General features: G+C 38.4%; 1 protein-coding gene across 3 annotated transcripts in view; it reads left to right on the plus strand.

Annotated features, from left to right (window-relative positions):
* stk38l (serine/threonine kinase 38 like) overlaps window positions 1-19,067 on the plus strand; it is a 44,172-nt gene that overhangs the window by 15,594 nt on the left and 9,511 nt on the right. For all 3 annotated transcript variants that reach the window (XR_008304773.1, XM_026943512.3, XM_053241814.1), the window contains exons 3-11: window positions 3,609-3,660; window positions 4,080-4,202; window positions 6,764-6,847; window positions 7,042-7,165; window positions 7,411-7,565; window positions 7,737-7,839; window positions 7,945-8,006; window positions 8,106-8,223; window positions 15,905-16,028. Coding sequence is in view for 2 of the 3 variants with exons in the window: in XM_026943512.3 (XP_026799313.1) it covers window positions 3,609-3,660; window positions 4,080-4,202; window positions 6,764-6,847; window positions 7,042-7,165; window positions 7,411-7,565; window positions 7,737-7,839; window positions 7,945-8,006; window positions 8,106-8,223; window positions 15,905-16,028 (945 nt within the window). In the remaining variant the exon portion in view is untranslated. The remainder of the gene's footprint in view (window positions 1-3,608; window positions 3,661-4,079; window positions 4,203-6,763; window positions 6,848-7,041; window positions 7,166-7,410; window positions 7,566-7,736; window positions 7,840-7,944; window positions 8,007-8,105; window positions 8,224-15,904; window positions 16,029-19,067) is intronic.

The raw sequence follows: 19,067 nt of genomic DNA on the forward strand, positions 1-19,067 counted from the left end.
TGCATACCAAATCTCAGCTGAAACAGACTTACAGTTCCTAAGAAACAGCTTTTTGGTTCTTACTCTGGTCCCTTTCAATGACCACACCCCAAAGTGAGCACACATCCTTAGAACCTTGTACTTGAAAATGACTATGAAGTTTGGTTTAAATCCATATTATCAAATAATAAATTACAGCAGTTTGACTGAACAGCACCGCCTCCTTAGAATCGATTGACATATGGCGACCATATTGTTTAAAAGTGTCAACATGTTTTTGATAATTACTGAGATTTACACAGTCCTGAGTAATTTAACATAAATGTTGTGAAGGTTGGCCAAAAATCCTAGAACTAGTTCACAAAAGTTAAATTAGCAAAAAGTGGGTGGGGCTACATGGCTTTTTTGTTTAGGAGAACCCAAGGAATCAGTGGATGAAAGAATTTTGTTTGTAGGACTTGTGGTTCATGAGATATGGAACAAAACATAAAACCCTGCACTGTAGCACCACCACTGGGCAGAATGGGCCCGTCTCCCTTGCCTGAGTAGCGGGAGGGAGCACTACCTACTTACCAAGTTTTATGTCTGTAGGACTTATAGTTCTGTGTGCACAATTCGTTTTATGGCAGAAAAATAATAAGAAGAAGAAAATCCTAACAATTACAATAGGGTTCCAGCACCTTCAGTGCTTGGACCCCTAAAAAATGCTTTGTGCTGAGCCACAGTGTAAAAGACAGCATGGTTCATTGTTTATGTGGCGCAGCACATTTTTTGAGTATGTAAAGTTTGTGCATATTGTGCTTACCTTGTTGATGCAAAAGGAGTTATATATATACCTCCAGTGCAAAACAGCCAACCCTAGCCACTTGGCTAAACAGCTGCCTGACAAGCATCCTGACCTCTACTCAGATCTGGCACACCCAATGGTAATATGTAAATAACACAATATGGCCAAAAGTTTGTGCACCCCTGACCATCACACCCAGATGTTCATGTTGAACATCCTATTCCAGATTTATTCCCCTGTACTGTTAGAATGAGCTCCACTCTTCTGGGAAGCTTTCCACTAGATGTTGGAGCGTGGCTGTGGGGATTTGTGTTCATTCAGCTACAAGAGCATTAGTGAGGTCAGGTACTGATGTTGGTGAGGAGGTCTGGGGTTCAGTCGGTGTTCCAGTTCATCCCAAAGGTGTTCAGTGGGGTTGAGGTCAGGGCTCTGTGCAGGAAACTCGAGTTCTTCCACTCCAACCTTCACACACCATGTCTTCATGGAGCTCGCTTTGTGCACAGGGGCATTGTCATGCTGGAACAGGTCTGGGCCTCTTAGTTCCAGTGAAGGGAAACTGTAATGCTACAGCACACAATGTCATCCTATACAACTGCGTGCTTCCAAGTTTGTGGCAACAGTCTGGAGAAGAACCACATACGAGTGTGATGGTCAGGTGTCCACATACTTTTGGCCATATAGTGTATTTTCTGGCACCTGAGTGAGCAAGTCACACATCACCAGATAGCTAAACACTCTTGACTGACTTGACTGAAGTAGCACTAGGTGCCTCAATGATGAAGGAGAATAAAGTGAGTTATCAATGTGCACTTGTACGTCTGTTTAATGAAGATACAGCACTTCCATGTGGTCAGGTTGTTGTAATATGAAACTATAAATAATACAAAAGTGATTATGAAATAATGAATTATGAGCAGAAATAATTTCTGAAAACATAGATGAATCTACTCACAAACAAAACTTCTCCAAGGATCACACAGGCAGATGGAGCAAGATTAAAAGAGGTCTTGAATCATACTGTTTTCTAGCTTGTTTTATAGGAAAAACGGCTGCTCTGATCATGTGACTAACAATCAATGTGACTATAAACAACCAATGAGAATGCAGACACCTAAAATAACAGGAATAAGCGACATTCACTTAATGCCCTGTACAACGTGCTAGAAACACTTAAACAGAATGAATGCATGTAACATTACAGTATATGTTGGAGAGCTTCAGTAATTATAAATACTTTTATTGAAAGTTTGAGTAATTTTTCATTTCAGAGATTTGGCTATAGGCCAAAAGCCTTGACTCTATCTGCTTCTCCACAGTTAGTATTTTGACAACTCTAGTAAGCTTGCTGTAGCTCTTCTCTGGGAAAAGAAGCATGTTTTACACTAAGCATTAAACCGTTTGGTATTGGTATTAACTTCTGTCAATCCAGTCACAAATGGCATTTTCATGCCTCAGTTGCATCTCCAGTGACCATCAGATTTTTTAAAGTAGCAGGATTGCCAAATCTTCTTGGGGAAAAAAGCAGCAAATCAGTGCCCATAATAATCAATATATGTCTTCTCACCAGCAACAGATATGCAGTGGTTTAACAGTGGTCACATGCAAGTAAAGCTTTATATTCCACTTCTGTTTTTACATGTCTGTTTTTTTCCCATGCTGCACAAACACTTTTGTCTATTTGCTATTGAAACATATAATTATCTGTTATACATTTAATGAAAACATTGTGAGGTGTAAGGAAAAAATTACATCTGCAAAATTAGTGAAAAAATAATGAAGCACACCTGAAAACCTTTGGTTCAGACTGACCCATGAGCATCTAAAGCCTTTATAGTGTATCAAGATACAAGATATCTTGGGCTAGAATTAACACCTGGGTAACTGATGAAATTTTTAAAACAAAAAATTTTGAAAAAAACATTTTGAAAAGGAAGTTTTTAAAATATAAAAATCAACCATATATTTTGCAATTGTTGATTTAAAATGTGGTGTACACATATATTACTATTAAAAAAATGTAATTATGTGCATTTTTTCATCATCATTGGTTGGCAATGGTCTTAAAAATGATGACTGTGATTTACAGTCTAAATGATATAAATATATTATTTAGAGGGAAAATCACAGTCATAATTTTTAAGACCTTAATACGCTTACAATCTTACAGTACTTACAACTTCAGTAAGTCATGAACTTATATTTATGTCCTATAACTGCACTGCAGTTACACCAAATGATGAAATGAACACAACAAATTTCATACAACGAACAGAAAAAACTGGTCTGAAATCTCATAGACAAACATTTCCTACAACTTTCACATTAAACTTTCTTTTAAACATATTTTATTTAAAAAAAAAAAAAAAAAAAAAGTAAATTTAATTCATTGAGTTCATTGAAGGGATAAAGAGAGATTGAAGGAGTTATGACTGTTCTTGGTTCATAAAACCAAACAGTGTAGCAGTATAGTATAAGTGGGTGTTAGGAAAACTATTGGTACTCTAAACTATTGGTACTCTAAACTATTGGTACTATAAACATCCTAAAGAAATTCCCCTAATCAGCTAATTAGTAATACTGTAGGGCAATGTTAGCATCATTTATTGGTAGTAGTTTCCTTTTCTGACTTACTTCAAACCTTTACTTTCTTCTAGTAAGATGTTGCTGTTCTGCTGTAAGAAACATAAAAATATATTTTATGCTCAAAAAATTGTGACTGGGGCCTAATAATATTATTTTCTGACACTAAAGTTGTGGAGAAATAGGCACACTATTACCAAGTTATGCCTATTGTATCCAAATGTTTTCTAAAGATATAACAGCACAATAACTTTATTTTCAGGCAGAAGAAACTGGAGAAGGTGATGGATGAGGAAGGCTTACCTGATGAAGAGGTGAACTGCAAGTTTATATACAGTCTTTTCATTCCTCAATAGGTCCATTTCTGGGTTCAGTAAATCAGCTTTCATCAAGATGTCAGATGTTGGTCCTGACCATATAGGAAACTAGATTCCACTCTTTAAGCATCACTGTAACATCTCATTTTACAACATAACCCATAATTTTTAATCTAGAGAGTGATTTTCACAGGTAGTAGGTCAGTTGTAATCTCATGAATTACATTGGCTGCTATATTAAAGTTTAAGTTAGCCTGTATAATGTTAAAATTCCAAAATGTTTGAATGCAGTACATTGACACCTTTTTTCAGATATTATTTGTTATTTTTTATAAACAGTATACAATATATATGTACAATGTTAACTTATAATAATATGAAATTTGAGCTGGGATGTCTCTGTGTTCATACTGTAGAAGATCATGAGGCGCTCCCAGCATGCGCGTAAGGAGACAGAGTTCCTGAGGTTAAAGCGAACTCGACTGGGGCTTGGCGACTTTGAGTCACTCAAAGTCATTGGAAGAGGAGCTTTTGGAGAGGTTGGTGTGTATTTATAGGCTCGGTTTACTGAAATCAAACAAAAACTCCCTGAGATGATATGAAGAAGAAACCTTGAGAGGAACCAGACTCAAAAGGGAACCCATCCTCATCTGGGTGACACCCAATACTGCGATTATAAATAATTTGCTTTCTTTAACGGTATACTATTCCGTAAAGCACCTGTTGATCCTCAGTCTATGCCTAGATGATAGCCTCAAGCCTCAGTTGTTGCTTAGCGCACAGGTCGAGGATGGGCTGGTGTTTGGTGGAGGCATTTTTAAACCCTGTGAGGGGCAAGGCCTCCATGATGGCATATCTTCCTCACTCCCTGGTTTCAGCAGCTTTGTGACTCCAGGGCCAGTGTGAAGAGAAAAGAGCATGCTGAACGCAGGCTTGGGGAGCATGACTAGGATTTTTATTTTCTTTTTAACTGGAGCGTCAGTTCTTCTTTTGCCAGCTCAAACAAAAAAAAGGGCAAAACACAAATAAACATTTCTGCTCTGGTGCAGCTCAGCTCTGTGTCCACATGCCCTGCCTAGTTCACATCTCTCTCTTCAATGAAGAATAGAGAAATTTTAAGCTGTATTTTTAATCAGTACAATAAACTACACTCACTGAGCACTTTATTAGGAACACCATAGTAACACTGGGTAGGGCCTCCCTTTGCTCTCAAAAGAGCCTCAATTCTTCATGGAATGGATTCTACAAGATGTTGGAAATATTTCTTTGAGATTCTGGTCCATGTTAACATGATTGCATCACACAGTTCCTACTGATTTTTCAGGTGCACTTTCGTGCTTCCCAAAGGTGTTCTACTGGAATCAGATCTGGTGGCTGGGAAGGCTACTGAAGAACATTGAACTCATTGTCATGTTCATGAAAGCAGTTTGAGATGATTTTGTTTTGTGACATGGTGCGTTATCATGCTGTAAGTAGCCATTAGAAGATGGTAAATTGTGGCCATGAAGAAATGCACATGGTCAGCAACAATACTCAAATAGGCCATGGCATTCAAGTGAGACATTGAAGAAAACATTCCCCACACCATTACACAACCTCCGCCAGCCTGGACTGTTGACACAAGGCAGGTTGGCTTCATGGATTCATGCCGTTGGTGACCCTATCATCTGCAGAAAGCAGAAATCAAGATTCATCAGACCAGGCTACGGTTTTTCCAGTCGTCTTCTGTCCAGTTTTGGTGAATCTGTGCCCACTTCAGCCTCAGCTTTCTGTTCTTGGCTGACAGAAGTGGAACTCGATGTGGTCTTCTGCTGTTGTAGCCCATCCACCTCAAGGTTCAATGTGTTGTGCTTTTGTGCTCACCACAAATGTACAGAGTGGTTATCTGAGATACTGTAGCCTTTCTGTCAGCTCGAGCAGTCTGGCCGTTCTCCATTGACCTCTCTCATCAACAAGATGTTTCTGTCTGCAGAACCTCCACTCACTGGATGTTTTTCTTTACTGCACCATTCTGAGTAAACTCTAGAGACTGCTGTGCGTGAAAATCCCGGGAGATCAGCAGTTATAGAAATCCTCAAACCAGCCCGTCATGGCACCATCAAAATCACAGAGATCACATTTTTTCCCCAGACTGATGGTTGATGTGAACATTACCCGAAGCTGCTGGCCCGTACCTGCATGAGTTTATGCATTGCACTGCTGCCACACGATTGGCTGATTAGATTATTGCATGAATGAGTAGGTGTACAGGTGTTCCTAATAAAGTGTTCAGTGAGAGTATAACAAGCAATCAGATGTTTTAACTGGTGAAGCATCATTTTTGTCATAGTATCAAACATCATGATACTAAAATTTGTATTGGTGTCGAAGTTAAAATCGTGAGAACCCTAGCTCATACAGACAGATAGATGTACTGTACTGATCCTCCCTTTACTGATCTACTGTAGCAGATTATTGTATTAGCTAGGTTTGTGTGAGATTGATTTTTCCTTGCTCGTGGTTTGCCATTTTTTAAAAAATGTGATAAATGAATTCATCGTCCGGAACTGATAGCCTAAAAAAAGACAGGAAAACAAGCATTTCCACCATTTCAGGTTTTAGGGGAGTAGGGGAGGGTGCAATAACCTACGAGCTGTGCTCTAAGGAACTGCTTGCCAGCAGCAGCAAGTGCAGAACATCAGCTGGATGGTAGATTTTTAGGAGATTCTAAAGTAATGTGCAACAAAAAAAGGAACAAATAGGGTTGTATTTTTAATATAATTCTTTTACAGATTGGTTGTTTATATCCACATAGCTGAGATTTCCTCTGTTATTCTCCTGCTATAAAAAGTGTATAAACACATCTGAGTGCTGACCGGTGCAGAAAAAACAGCATTTTTAATCACTTTGTAATTATCATCACAATCAACTCCATTAACAAGTGTTAGATTTTACTTCTCATTTTCGACATTTTTGACTGATTGTCATTTTGACCATTTTTGGCAAACCTTTTTTGTTTCATATTAATGAACTCAAAATATTCTCCGTTTACCTTTGTGAGATCAGGGAACGGGCGAGGCTTTCAGGCGGTGTCAGTTAATATTGCTTTATTTGTCCTCAGGTGCGTCTGGTGCAGAAAATTGACACAGGTCACATCTATGCCATGAAGATCCTGCGAAAAGCAGACATGCTAGAGAAGGAACAGGTGTATATTTTTGCACAAAATTTAAATTCAATACTGTGCATAGTAGACACAAATCATCAATGTAGCATTTCACCTAAATTGATAATGTTTTTTCATAATGAGTGAAACCTTTAAGGTTAACTAGCATCTTGGCCCTAGCTAAGTTAGCATTTAAGTTAGCATTTAGATTCAGCTCTGTCCCTTTTTTTGTGTAGGTGGCGCATATCAGGGCTGAGAGGGACATCCTTGTGGAGGCAGATGGAGCATGGGTAGTAAAAATGTTCTATAGTTTCCAGGACAAAAGGAACCTTTATCTCATCATGGAGTTTCTGCCAGGAGGTAAGAACAGAAAATGACAGTATAGTTTCCTTCTGCTTGAACACTTTATATCACTTTATTTCACAGAATATCATATTGTGATACTTACTGAAAGCACATAACCAATTTCCTACAAAAGCTCCAATTGATTTGTTTGTTTGTTACTTATTTTGTTAAATTTGTATGCCTATTTAATGTTTACAACCTTTCTTCCTGTATATGACTTTTTTCAGTGGTACTTTGATTTATTTTCTATGTGTGGTCAGGAGACATGATGACACTTCTTATGAAAAAAGACACTCTTTCAGAGGAGATCACTCAGTTTTATATAGCAGAGACAGTCTTGGCTATTGACTCCATTCACCAACTGGGCTTCATTCACCGGGATATCAAACCTGACAACCTACTGCTTGACTCACGGGTAAGACACACACACACACACAATTATACATACGGCCTCCTGCTGTAGCATATTTTTATACTCAACAGCGTTGCTGCTGCTACGGTGTGTTTTCTTTTTCCTTTTTCTGGTTGAATCCTTTTTCAGTCATACTTATAAGCCATGACAGGCTCATGTTCTGCTGAATCCTAGGGCCATGTCAAGCTATCAGATTTTGGCCTATGTACAGGCTTGAAGAAGGCTCATCGCACTGAGTTTTATAGAAACCTTACACATAACCCTCCAAGTGACTTCTGTAAGTGTCACCACATATTTAGACAGTTCAGTGCTCTATAAAGACCATAATAATATACCAAATACTTGAATGAAATATATATGTGTGTATTATATGTATTATTAGCTTTTCAGAATATGAACTCAAAAAGGAAGGCGGAAACATGGAAAAAAAACAGACGACAGCTGGTAAGTGTGTGTGTGTGTGTGTGTGTGTGTGTGCACCAATGTTGGAGAGCGCCATGCATATAGCAGATTAATTTAATTCAGTCCTGTTTATGTGCACAGGCATACTCAACTGTTGGCACACCTGACTACATCGCCCCTGAGGTCTTTATGCAGACGGGATACAATAAGCTGTGTGACTGGTGGTCTTTGGGAGTCATCATGTATGAGATGTTAATAGGTATGCTTGTACAGTTCTCATATTATTGACTCAATGGTGATGCAGCATGAAAGAAGAATGTGTTTCTGCCATATTACTGCAAAAAGTGCTGCTCACATTACTTTGTGTAATGTGATTTGATGGCCTTGCTTATTTTGCAAGGTTGCAAGACTTTGTTTTTCATTTATTAAATCTTATTACATAGATGTGTGGTGCATTATACATTTTTCTATATTTGTTTAATCTTAAATGCAGTCTAATGACTGCACACTGGCAACAAACAATTGGCTGACATGGCTGAAAATGCTAGTACTGATTATTGATTGATTGGTTGATTGATTGATTTATATGAATTTCTGGCCAAACCTTACTTCCAGTTTGCTGTACTATTTCAGAGATGTTGATCGTATAGTGATTAGTAATGTGGAGGTAGAGGTTCCTCACTAAAATCTCACACTCAGACATGCATAGGTCACTGCTATGCCAAATTCCTTCTGCTCTCGGCATGATAGCTCATGTTTCTAATAGCAAACAATTGGGTGAAAGTATATTCAAACATTGTAGACAATTTACAAATCCATCTGATAATGATTTAATTGATAAGTAATGTAAAGTTTATGAATTAGTTGGTTCAAGCCCAAACATTCCCGATCCAAGGGCCATTTGGTACCAGGCTGAAACAGAGCAACAGTGATGCGAGCAAGAGTTTTATTTATTCTATATCATAAAATAAATCCTGTGCTGAGTAGAAGATTCTTCAACGCATTTCAGCCGATCTGCTCCAGCATCATTACAGGCTGAAATATATGTGCCATAAGTTTTGATTATGGGCCTAGACTGCACAGTATCCATGATGGACAGGCATCCTATGCAGGGTGTAGTCCCACTTTGTGTTCCCAGGATAGGCTCCGGATCCATAGCAACCCTGACCAGGATGAAGTGCTTACTGAAAATGAATGAATGAATGACTGCACAATATACACTATATTGGTGCCAGAAAATACACTATATGGCCAAAAGTATGTGGACACCTGACCATCACACCCATATGTGGTTCTTCCTCAGACTGTTGCCACAAACTTGGAAGCACGCAGTTGTATAGAACGTCTCTGTGTGCTGTAGCTTTACAGTTTCCCTTCACTGGAACTAAGAGACTGAAACCTGTTCCAGCATGACAATGCCCCTGTGCACAAAGCGAGCTCCATGAAGACATGGTGTGTGAAGGTTGGAGTGGAAGAACTCGAGTGTCCTGCACAGAGCCCTGACCTCAACCCCACTGAACACCTTTGGGATGAACTGGAACACCGACTGAACCCCAGACCTCCTCACCAACATCAGCGCCTGACCTCACTAATGCTCTTGTAGCTGAATGAACACAAATCCCCACAGCCACGCTCCAACATCTAGTGGAAAGCTTCCCAGAAGAGTGGAGCTCATTATAACAGCAAACACAGGGGAATAAATCTGGAATGAGATATTCAACAAGCACATCTGGGTGTGATGGTCAGGTGTCCACAAACTTTTGGCCATATAGTGTATCATGAATATTGTATGTTGTATTGAATTTGAGCAAAGCCAATACTTTACCACTGACACAGGTTTCAAGTTTCATGAGAATCCATGAAATTATTCAGTAATATATTATTTAATTTAAGTCAAATAAGCTTTATCTAAATGGGATTGATTAGGCTAAAGCAGCCATATTGTCAAATGATGTCAGTGTGATTTTAATAAATATTGTTGCTCAGACCCATGAGTATTTGGACAACAGATTTTGAGAAGATAGATCAGAAATCCTATGACAAGTTAGCAAACATAAGTTTTGCATATGATACAAATTACATTTTGCATAATAACGCTAGGGCATTACATGCTTTACCTTTTTATGGCTTAAGTCAGGAAGAATCAGAAGAAGACTGTACACTTCATTTGACAAGAGATATACTTGTTTTTAAATGAGCAAACACGAATAGTGTGGCACAGTGGCCAGTTTGTGTGAGGGTGAATAGAGGGTCAAAAATAGAAATACCAATACCAATAATAAATACCATTAATAATACGTTTTGTGATAAAAACCTGATATTAACTCTGAATATAAATGCTGACTGAAAGCTGATGGCTGATGGCATCCACGTTTTCTAAGTAGTTCATTCATTGTTAGAAGCACAAAGATGCAATATACCAAATTTCACCTCAGACTTACTGAGAAACAATAATTTTGAATGTTACAGTGCCCTCTGTTGATAACTAGACTGGATCTCTTGTGCTCGAAGAACAGAGCAGCAGTGCTCTAAAGACAGTACTGAGTCCATTCCAGCAATGCAACGACTGCTGAATCCCTTTTGTAAGGCTTTAGGTATATAAATATACAGTACAGAGTTTCCCGAAAGTCTCCATACATAGGGGAAATGTACACTTTTTAGCAAAATGCAACTTTATTTATAAAACGTCCTGCATATGATTGCCATTTCCTTGTAAACACACACAGAATTGTCTCTCCTACTCATGATGATCTCATGTTAACACATCTGCTTACGCATGTAATTGCATGTCCATCGCAACCTTACAACAGCTACATGTTCAGCTACATGTCTTACAACATGTTCTTCTTTTGTCAAAGGCATTCTTAAAGGCTATCTGAAAATATATATAATATACACTAAGTATGAAAATTTTGGAAGACATTTTGCTAAAAGGGTTAATTTCCCCTAATGTATGGAGACTTTTGGGACACTCTGTATATATGCACAAGAATTTACTTGCATATCCAGGATGACATCCAGTCGTTCATACTCAGCAGCTTTCCCTGCTGAGTCTACAGTGGTCTTCCTCAGAGTGTATGCCTGGTACTCCTTCACTTCCTCACAGGTGTAAGAGTTTTTCTCTTTGCCATATTTAAAGATTCTAAACAAGAAAGTGTCAAAAATGCGAGCATTAGCTCCTCAAACTGCACTGCTGTACGCAGAGCAGTGTGCCTATGCACTCTAACTTTTATGACTAGACTCACAGTCTGCTGTATGCATTCCATCGCTACTGCTGATTCTGCTCACGTTACACAGAATTCAACAATTACAGTACAGTACCCGGTGTGGGCTCTCACCCTTGTGCCTCTCACTCTAATCCCTCTTCTTATGAGCCAGTGCAGGATGCCAAACTGAAATGCGTCTCTCTTTTCCTAGTGATCACCTCAGCAAAAAGTGGGTTACGGATGCCATGTTAATAAGTTAATCTGGTATGCGATGATGGACAGATGATTCTGGAGCAGACTTGTGTTTGAACCAAGGGTTTCTGTCCAGGGTCATATAACCAATTTTGTTAATTTTGTTAATAATGATTGACCTGCAAAGCATTCCTCATTATGCCTAGTATGCATCCTGCAGTAATGTTTGGACTAGCATTGCTATTTGGATCAGCAGATTACCACCAGAGTTCTCTGTCATTAGGAACCAGCACCTATCCAGCGGGAGCTCAGTGAAAAGGTTCCAAGGAAAGAAGGCTATAATCACAATTGTATTTATTGCAAATGAAAAAATCCATGTATTTTTCAGCGCCCTTGCTGGTTATCTGGTGTTCATGGAACAACCTCTGCATGTGGAGCTAGCGTTTCCAAGCTCTGATTGCTTGGAAAAAAACGAATAGGGTTCTAGCTGTGTGTCCTCAAAGAGAGGAGAAGAAAAATCCTAATAACTCCAAATGGGTTTCCAAGCAGTTAGTGTCCTAACCATAGCAGCAAACAGTGATCCACAGAGTCCGAGCACCCTTCAGAAGTAACATTCCTCGTAGCTTGTTCCAGGCAAGTGATGTACAGAGAAAAGAGAAGACACACAAAAAGTGCCAAATACCAACTAGTAAACTCTAGCATACATCTCTAAGTTACAGGTATCCTGAAATTAGCATGTCGAGTAAGCCCATGTGCTAATCTGCCAAAGGAGTATTTCACACTAGAGAGATGATTGCTTTTATCACCTGTGATACCCTGTTGATAAAATGTTTGCCCTTATTGGTTATTTCAATCTGGATTTGTTTCCTTTACGTTTAACCTACCAAATAGCCATCTACTAGGCATGAGTTTACTTTCTGTCAAATTCATTTCCATTTCAAACTTAGCCCTGCCCAAACTCTTGCAGCCATATCCACATTGGTTTGCTTCATGTATTGCTCCTGCTAAGGAATGACTGGATTGGTTGCATTAAGTGATTATAGTTTGTTTTTGTTTTGGACATAAATACACTGTAGTTTGTACAACACATGATATAGGCCCAGATTTATTGACAGGAAAACAATGAATTTACTGCACAGCACATCACGTTACTTTTTACATTTAGACACCTAGTAAAAGCATTCCATTTTAAAAAGTCTAATATTAGTAAATAAAACAGAAAAATCATTTGGAATGGCTATTTTACTGTTAGTAGCTAACTAATGTTGAGTTGGACATATTTAAAGATGGTAGAATACTGTACACAAATACAGTGTGGTCCATAAATATTTAGACAGTGACACAATTTTCATAATTTTGCCTCTGTACACCACCAGAATGAATTTGAAATGAAGCAATCAAGACGTGATTGAAGTGTAGGCTTTCAGCTTTAATTCAAGGGGATATTGCATTAACTGTTTAGGAATTACAGCCTTTTTTTTTTTTTATACAGTCCCTCCATTTTCACAGGCTCAAAAGTAATTGGACAATTGACTGATAAGCAGTTTCCTGGCCAGTTTCCTCTATATTTCATGACAAATTAAGGTCTGAAGTTGATTCCAAGTGTTGAATTCGCATTTGGTAGCTGTTGGAACAATAGTGAGGAAGTGGAAGCTGTGTCACACCACACAAGCATTACCTAGACAAGGCCTTCCCTCAAAACTCAGCACAACAGCAAGACAGAGACTGGTGAGGGAAGCCACAGTCACGCTGAAGGAGTACAGTGGCTGAGAGTGGAGTGAAAGTGCACCACACAACCATTTCAGGAGTTCTGCATAGTTGAGGACTGTATGGGAGGGTGGCTAGAAAGAAAAAACATGGAAAAGAAGAACCTGGAGCAAATCTGTCAGGAAGAGTGGGTGAAAATCACCCCAAAACAGCGTGAAGAGCTGGTAGGAACTTACCCCAACGCAATTACGGCTGTTACTGTAGCAAAAGCTGGTTCTACCAAGTACTAGTCTGAAGGGGCTAAATACTTATGCAAGCTGCATTTTTCTGTTTTAATTTTTTTAAAGATCTGCTGACAAATAATACATTTTGACTTTATTAATTAGTACTTTATCTTAAATTTACTTTAAGAGCATTTTGGTTTGCTGTAAAAAATACTGGCTGGAATAGTGGCTGTGTATGTGTCATTTGTAATCCAGACAAATCTGATGACCTTTAAGGGGGTTGAATACTTTTGCAAGGCACGGTATATATTTAGCTTCTTTTGTCCCTGAGAACAAAAACAGATTTACCATGAATAGCATATTAACAGTATTTGCAGACATGCATACTGAAACTAGACTGTATTTAATAGCTAGCTAAAGTTGGAAGTTTGTGTTGCATTACGTAGTTAATCTTAACTAAATAATCTAAACCCAAATGACTGTAATATCTCTATGTCTCTATGAAACTAGTAACTCATTTATATTTGTGCACATAATCCTTCACAACAAATCAGAGATGCATAATAATGTCCATCAATGTCCTTCAGGGTTCTAAATGACTGATATTTCAGTATAATTATATATTAAACTCTACCTGGGGACAGTTTGGGCTTTTTCACATTTTCTCCAGTAAAAGATGAGTCAGTGGCAAGTGTGGATACTGTTTATTAAAAGAGTATATATATTAAGCCACTACTGCATACTGAGCACAGCTCCCTGCCTCAGCTAAACAGTGAAAGCCTGAAGGCTGGTTGATGCACTGTACATACACATAACGCACTGTTAGAATTTTGGAGGACTGCATGTCAGTCAGCAGTTTGCCTCTGCGTGCCATGCTTACTTGGCAAACTCCATCTCTGCAAATACACTCCAGTGCATTTGTATAAATCAGCTTTGAGAATAAAGGCAGTCTTGTATACAGATAGCCATCAAAATCTTGTGGATTTTCAAACTTGAATTTCCATTAAATGTAATGGATGCCTGTATGTGGGTTTTTTTTTTTTGTTTGTTTTTTTTTTGGCACCTTTTTTTCCATGTCACTTGGTGCCAGCTTTTCCCACCTACATTTGATAAATGTGAAGTTATATTTAAGTTACATTTTTAGTGTGATTAGATGAGAATACTGCTCAGGTTTTCTAACATTAGCTCAGTGGTGACCCTGACAAATGCCTGCTGAAATCTGATTGGCTGATGGCAATCAAAGTTATCATTAGAAATTCATTTACAGATTAGGACAAAGATGCAGTATATGAAATTTCAGCTCAGTTGGACAAATGGTTCCCCATTTGGTGGCCATACTCAAAATTAGCTCAAAATCGAAGTGGGTGGGGATAAATGGCCCAAATGGCAAATTTGTTTGTGCAATCCATGGAATAATAATAATGTCATTCTCAAGATATGGGCCAAAATGTAAAACGCTGTGCACTGCTATTTTACTCAGGTCCTTAGCAAATCCATAGTCACAAAATTAACAGATAAATATTAAACATAGTAAACAAAAGTAATGAAGCTATGTAGTGAATGCTGCCATGTTTATCTTTAGGGTGGACACAGAAAGAGATGCTTTAAATCCAAGAGTTTCACTCCTAGTGAAAAAACTTTCCATTTGCTAGCGTATAATGAGAATATGCCAGCATGCCTGGGTCACTCCCAGAGGATAAACCCACAGTTTCAGGGTGAGTGACCTGCCGTGCCACAATGACCCATTCATCTGAAACAGAAACTACCGTCTGATGGCTGGTAGACAAGACGGGCCTGTCACTGATATTAATAAACAGAACCGTTTATCAACACTGGTTGTATAGTCAGCAGCAATTACTAATATATACATAATTTACTGGACTTTTTATTTTATTTTTAATTATACTTTAAGTAGTTTATGCATTTTATTGTTTATTTTTTTTATATTGGCAGATTCAGTCTAGATTCAGCTGACAAATCAATTACTTAAAAAAATATATATATTAGCCTGTGTCTTCACAGCCGTAGTGCGAAATGGGCTGTGAACAAACAGGTATAAGAATTTGGGATAGGGGTTTTATCTTCAGTGGACAAATGAAGGATTATTATTATTATTATTATTATTATTATTATTATTATTATTATTATTGCTCCTTTACAGTGAGCCTGGCACATACAAAGACTCTTTTCGTTCTTCAGTTTGAGCTAGTGTTCAGTTAGCCTGCTGGTATTAGCTCACTAAAAACTTCTGGGATTGCCTCGGATTGCACACTGATGCGTTAATATGCCAATGAGTTTTTATCACAGCTGAATTAAAGAAAATCAGACTGGGTTCACATATTTCACATTTTCTCTTTTTTTGCTACATCTTCCTATTGTCTACAAACCGCAAAATACAGGAAAAATCCTACTTTCAATATATAGTCCCTGAGAATAAAGCAGACTGATGGGGTTTGGAAAGATAATTAGAATCTGTGTAGCTCTGTGTTAGTACTCTTTCAGGTCAAGTTGGGTATCTATCCTTTCATTTCGGCTGTATAAAAATGCACTCTTCCATAGATCTTAGTGCTATTGGCATTAAAATGTGTTATGCTCTGTCTTTCCTTCCCAGGATACCCACCCTTCTGTTCTGAGACACCACAGGAAACATACAGGAAAGTCATGAATTGGCGAGAAACTCTGATCTTCCCCCCTGAGGTTCCCATTTCAGAGAAAGCTAAAGACTTGGTCCTCAGGTTAGACACATTATTGGCATATCCATACATACACACATGCACTTTTGTGAACCTGTTGTGAACCTGTTGGAAAAGATTCTAGCATCCTTTAAAAAGTACTTGTTATCGCACTTCACTGTCCTGTAAATACAAGTCATTTACATTTACTCAGTTGCGATTACATTACAGGGTAGGTCTTTAAGTCCCAAAAGGTTCATTGCAGAATTTGTCTCTGCCTGTCTCTTAAACAGTTCAATGAAATTTTTACTGTCTACTCTAATTAAAAAAATATATATATTTGCATTGCGTTTATTATAAAATTTTCCTACTGTATTCAAAATGTATACAGTATTCAGTAATCGCTTTATCCTGGTCAGGGTTGCGGTGGATCTGTAGCCTATCCAGGGAACACTGGGCGTGAGGCGGGAATACTCCCTTGATGGGACACACCTGTGGGCAATTTATCTTAGCCACTTAGTGGCATGTTTTTGAGAGGTTGGAGGAAAGCAGACAATCCAGAGAAAAACCACATGGAAACAGGGAGAACATGCAAAGAAGTTCTGCATTGACAATAACCTAAGCTTAGGAGCGAACCAGGGACCGTAGAGCTGTGAGGCAGCAAAACTGTCCACTGTATTACCATGTCATCCACTTAACTTTTAATAATTCAGATATATTCCCGTCTGTGTGTAACTGTTCACATCCTCAATACCCTTATAGGGCTGCAGTATTTGTGATGTGGGGTAAACTTGTAACAATATTTAATGCAATAAATCAGTCACATGTGCAATATCAAACTTTCCAATTTGTTTTAAAAACAATATGTTTGTGAATCACCAGCCTAATCTCCTGGTGCTGCCCTCATTTTTAATCTGCAAGATCAGAACAAAGCCATTGTAGTGCTGACTTCTGACTCCACAGCAGAATGGGACTTCCCTTCACATACACGTGCGTAGGCATACCAATTTCTGTTGCTACTTTTGAGAACATCCAATGTTAGGAATAGGCTCTATGTGCCACACATGCAGTTGGGAGTCAGATTCTCCCTGGGAATCAAAGGCAAACACAACACTAATATTAGTAAACTAATATTACTAATATTAATGTTGGCTAAAACACAAGCTCTTACTGAGGGAGAAAGGCCTGTCTCTGTTATGATCCTTCAGTGTGCTGCTTGTGCAGTTCTTTGGAGTGAGATTGCAGGCTGTCCATAGCACACTGTATATCTCTGAGTGCAATTATTGCAAGCTATCTAGCTCAAAGACAGTTGAAATACTACCCTGTTTGGGAACAAAATCTTCAGCTTCCCTGCTCATTTTCATGGCAGATACTTGTCCAATACATATGACATTTACATATAGGGAGTATTGCCAGGGAGAAGAAATTGCAAGTTTAAACTTTTGCTCTCTGCATTTTGTTAACTTCGGTGATTAATTTTATTGAAGCCCCACCAATGTGTTCATCGTGTAAATTATTCATCCAGAGAATGATAAAAGTAATATCCTAAATAGCATCACTATAACAAACAGCAACGCAATCAGATCCCCTGCTTTAGTCACACAAAGATGAGAGTCCGTGATTCTTAAGTTTTAGGCATGCAGCCCTTCATAATAGTACTCTTCACAGAAGATTAGTAGCTTACGGACTTAGCGTCTTCAGTATTTTGCCTGGGACTATGTAATGGTAAATCAATTCATAATTTCCTTGATTCAGTGGTGGTTCACTGGAAGACATTGTTAATTTTCTGATCTACCAATTTAGTTGGACATCATTAATTCCAAATCCAGTTTTGTGCCATCTTTTAGTGAAGATGAGAGTCTTTGGCAGCCTGAAATACTGCTATTTTCAGTTTGTACTACTCTTGGCACCCTTCTGTAGCTTTCTCCATTCAGGTGTTCCTTTCAAGTATAACAGTGTTGTCCCTGAGAACTTTAACAAACTCCTCCTTCAGCTTCACCCTTATTGCTATTCTCAACCAAAGTCAGCATCTTTAATATAGCATTTATACCTAGAACACGATTTATTTTAATGTAAACCTTATACACACACAACACACAGCAGCAGATCTCGTCCCTTCATCTGGATTTTTGACATTGGTTGGAATGGAAATTATTGCTTGGGCTACACTTATAGCCAAAGGTGTAACAAACAGCAAGAATTTGTTTAATAACCTTGCCAAAGCCCTGTGCTGCATCCTTCTTAACATACATGGACTATCGCTGTTGAGTACCCCTCTTCTCCTCCTACTTGGCACCTCATTGCTCTGATCACATCCTTCCATTATCTTGTGCCCCTCTCTCTCAGCATCTGTCCGGACAGTGCTTCTCTCCAAGTCAAGTTTGGCAGCATCATCCTTGTATTATCTTAGTTGACTGTCCCTGATGTAAGGAACTTCAACTTGTTTCCTTATTGGTCCACATCAAGTGTGTGACTTGCATCACACCTCAGGGATGCTTCTTACACCGACACCTTCTCAGTAATGCATTGCCAAACCTTTTTTTTTTTAATTAACAAAACAGTCATTTAATCTGTTCTTGCTGGCTCACCAAAGTTTTCTTGCCTCTTGAGTCCAGTGAATCCTCAGCCTTCTGCGATCTATACCCAGTCATTATGGATTTCTTTTCTTTGGGGCAGAATAATTTTAAAGCTCCAGGCAACACAACTTTAAATGTTCAAACTTTTTGGTACTTTAGATCATTTGGTAAGCAATTATGAATGTCAGTTCACATACTGTCTCCAGCAACATAATTAACTCTCCATAGTGCTAGAAAAGCATGTAGGAATCACTAGAGTGCTTTTTACATAAGTCGTGAGTCACGAAAGTTGCCTGGTGTGTTAATGTATTTTGGAAAGTTTTCTAGTGGCACAGTGTTCACAGAAGTGGAAAAATAAGGAAAGATTCTGGTTTGTATCCATATGACTTCTACTCCCCTTCTTCCAGCTTTCTTCCAGGTAGTTTACACTGATAAGCAGAGGATTATATTGCAACTGTACAGAAACAGCACACTTACAGAATACAGCCACTTGTCTATTACACTATTAAACTATATTACAATACAC

The sequence above is a fragment of the Pangasianodon hypophthalmus genome, chromosome 18 (assembly GCF_027358585.1).
Source record: "Pangasianodon hypophthalmus isolate fPanHyp1 chromosome 18, fPanHyp1.pri, whole genome shotgun sequence".
Taxonomy (NCBI): Eukaryota; Metazoa; Chordata; class Actinopteri; order Siluriformes; family Pangasiidae; genus Pangasianodon; species Pangasianodon hypophthalmus.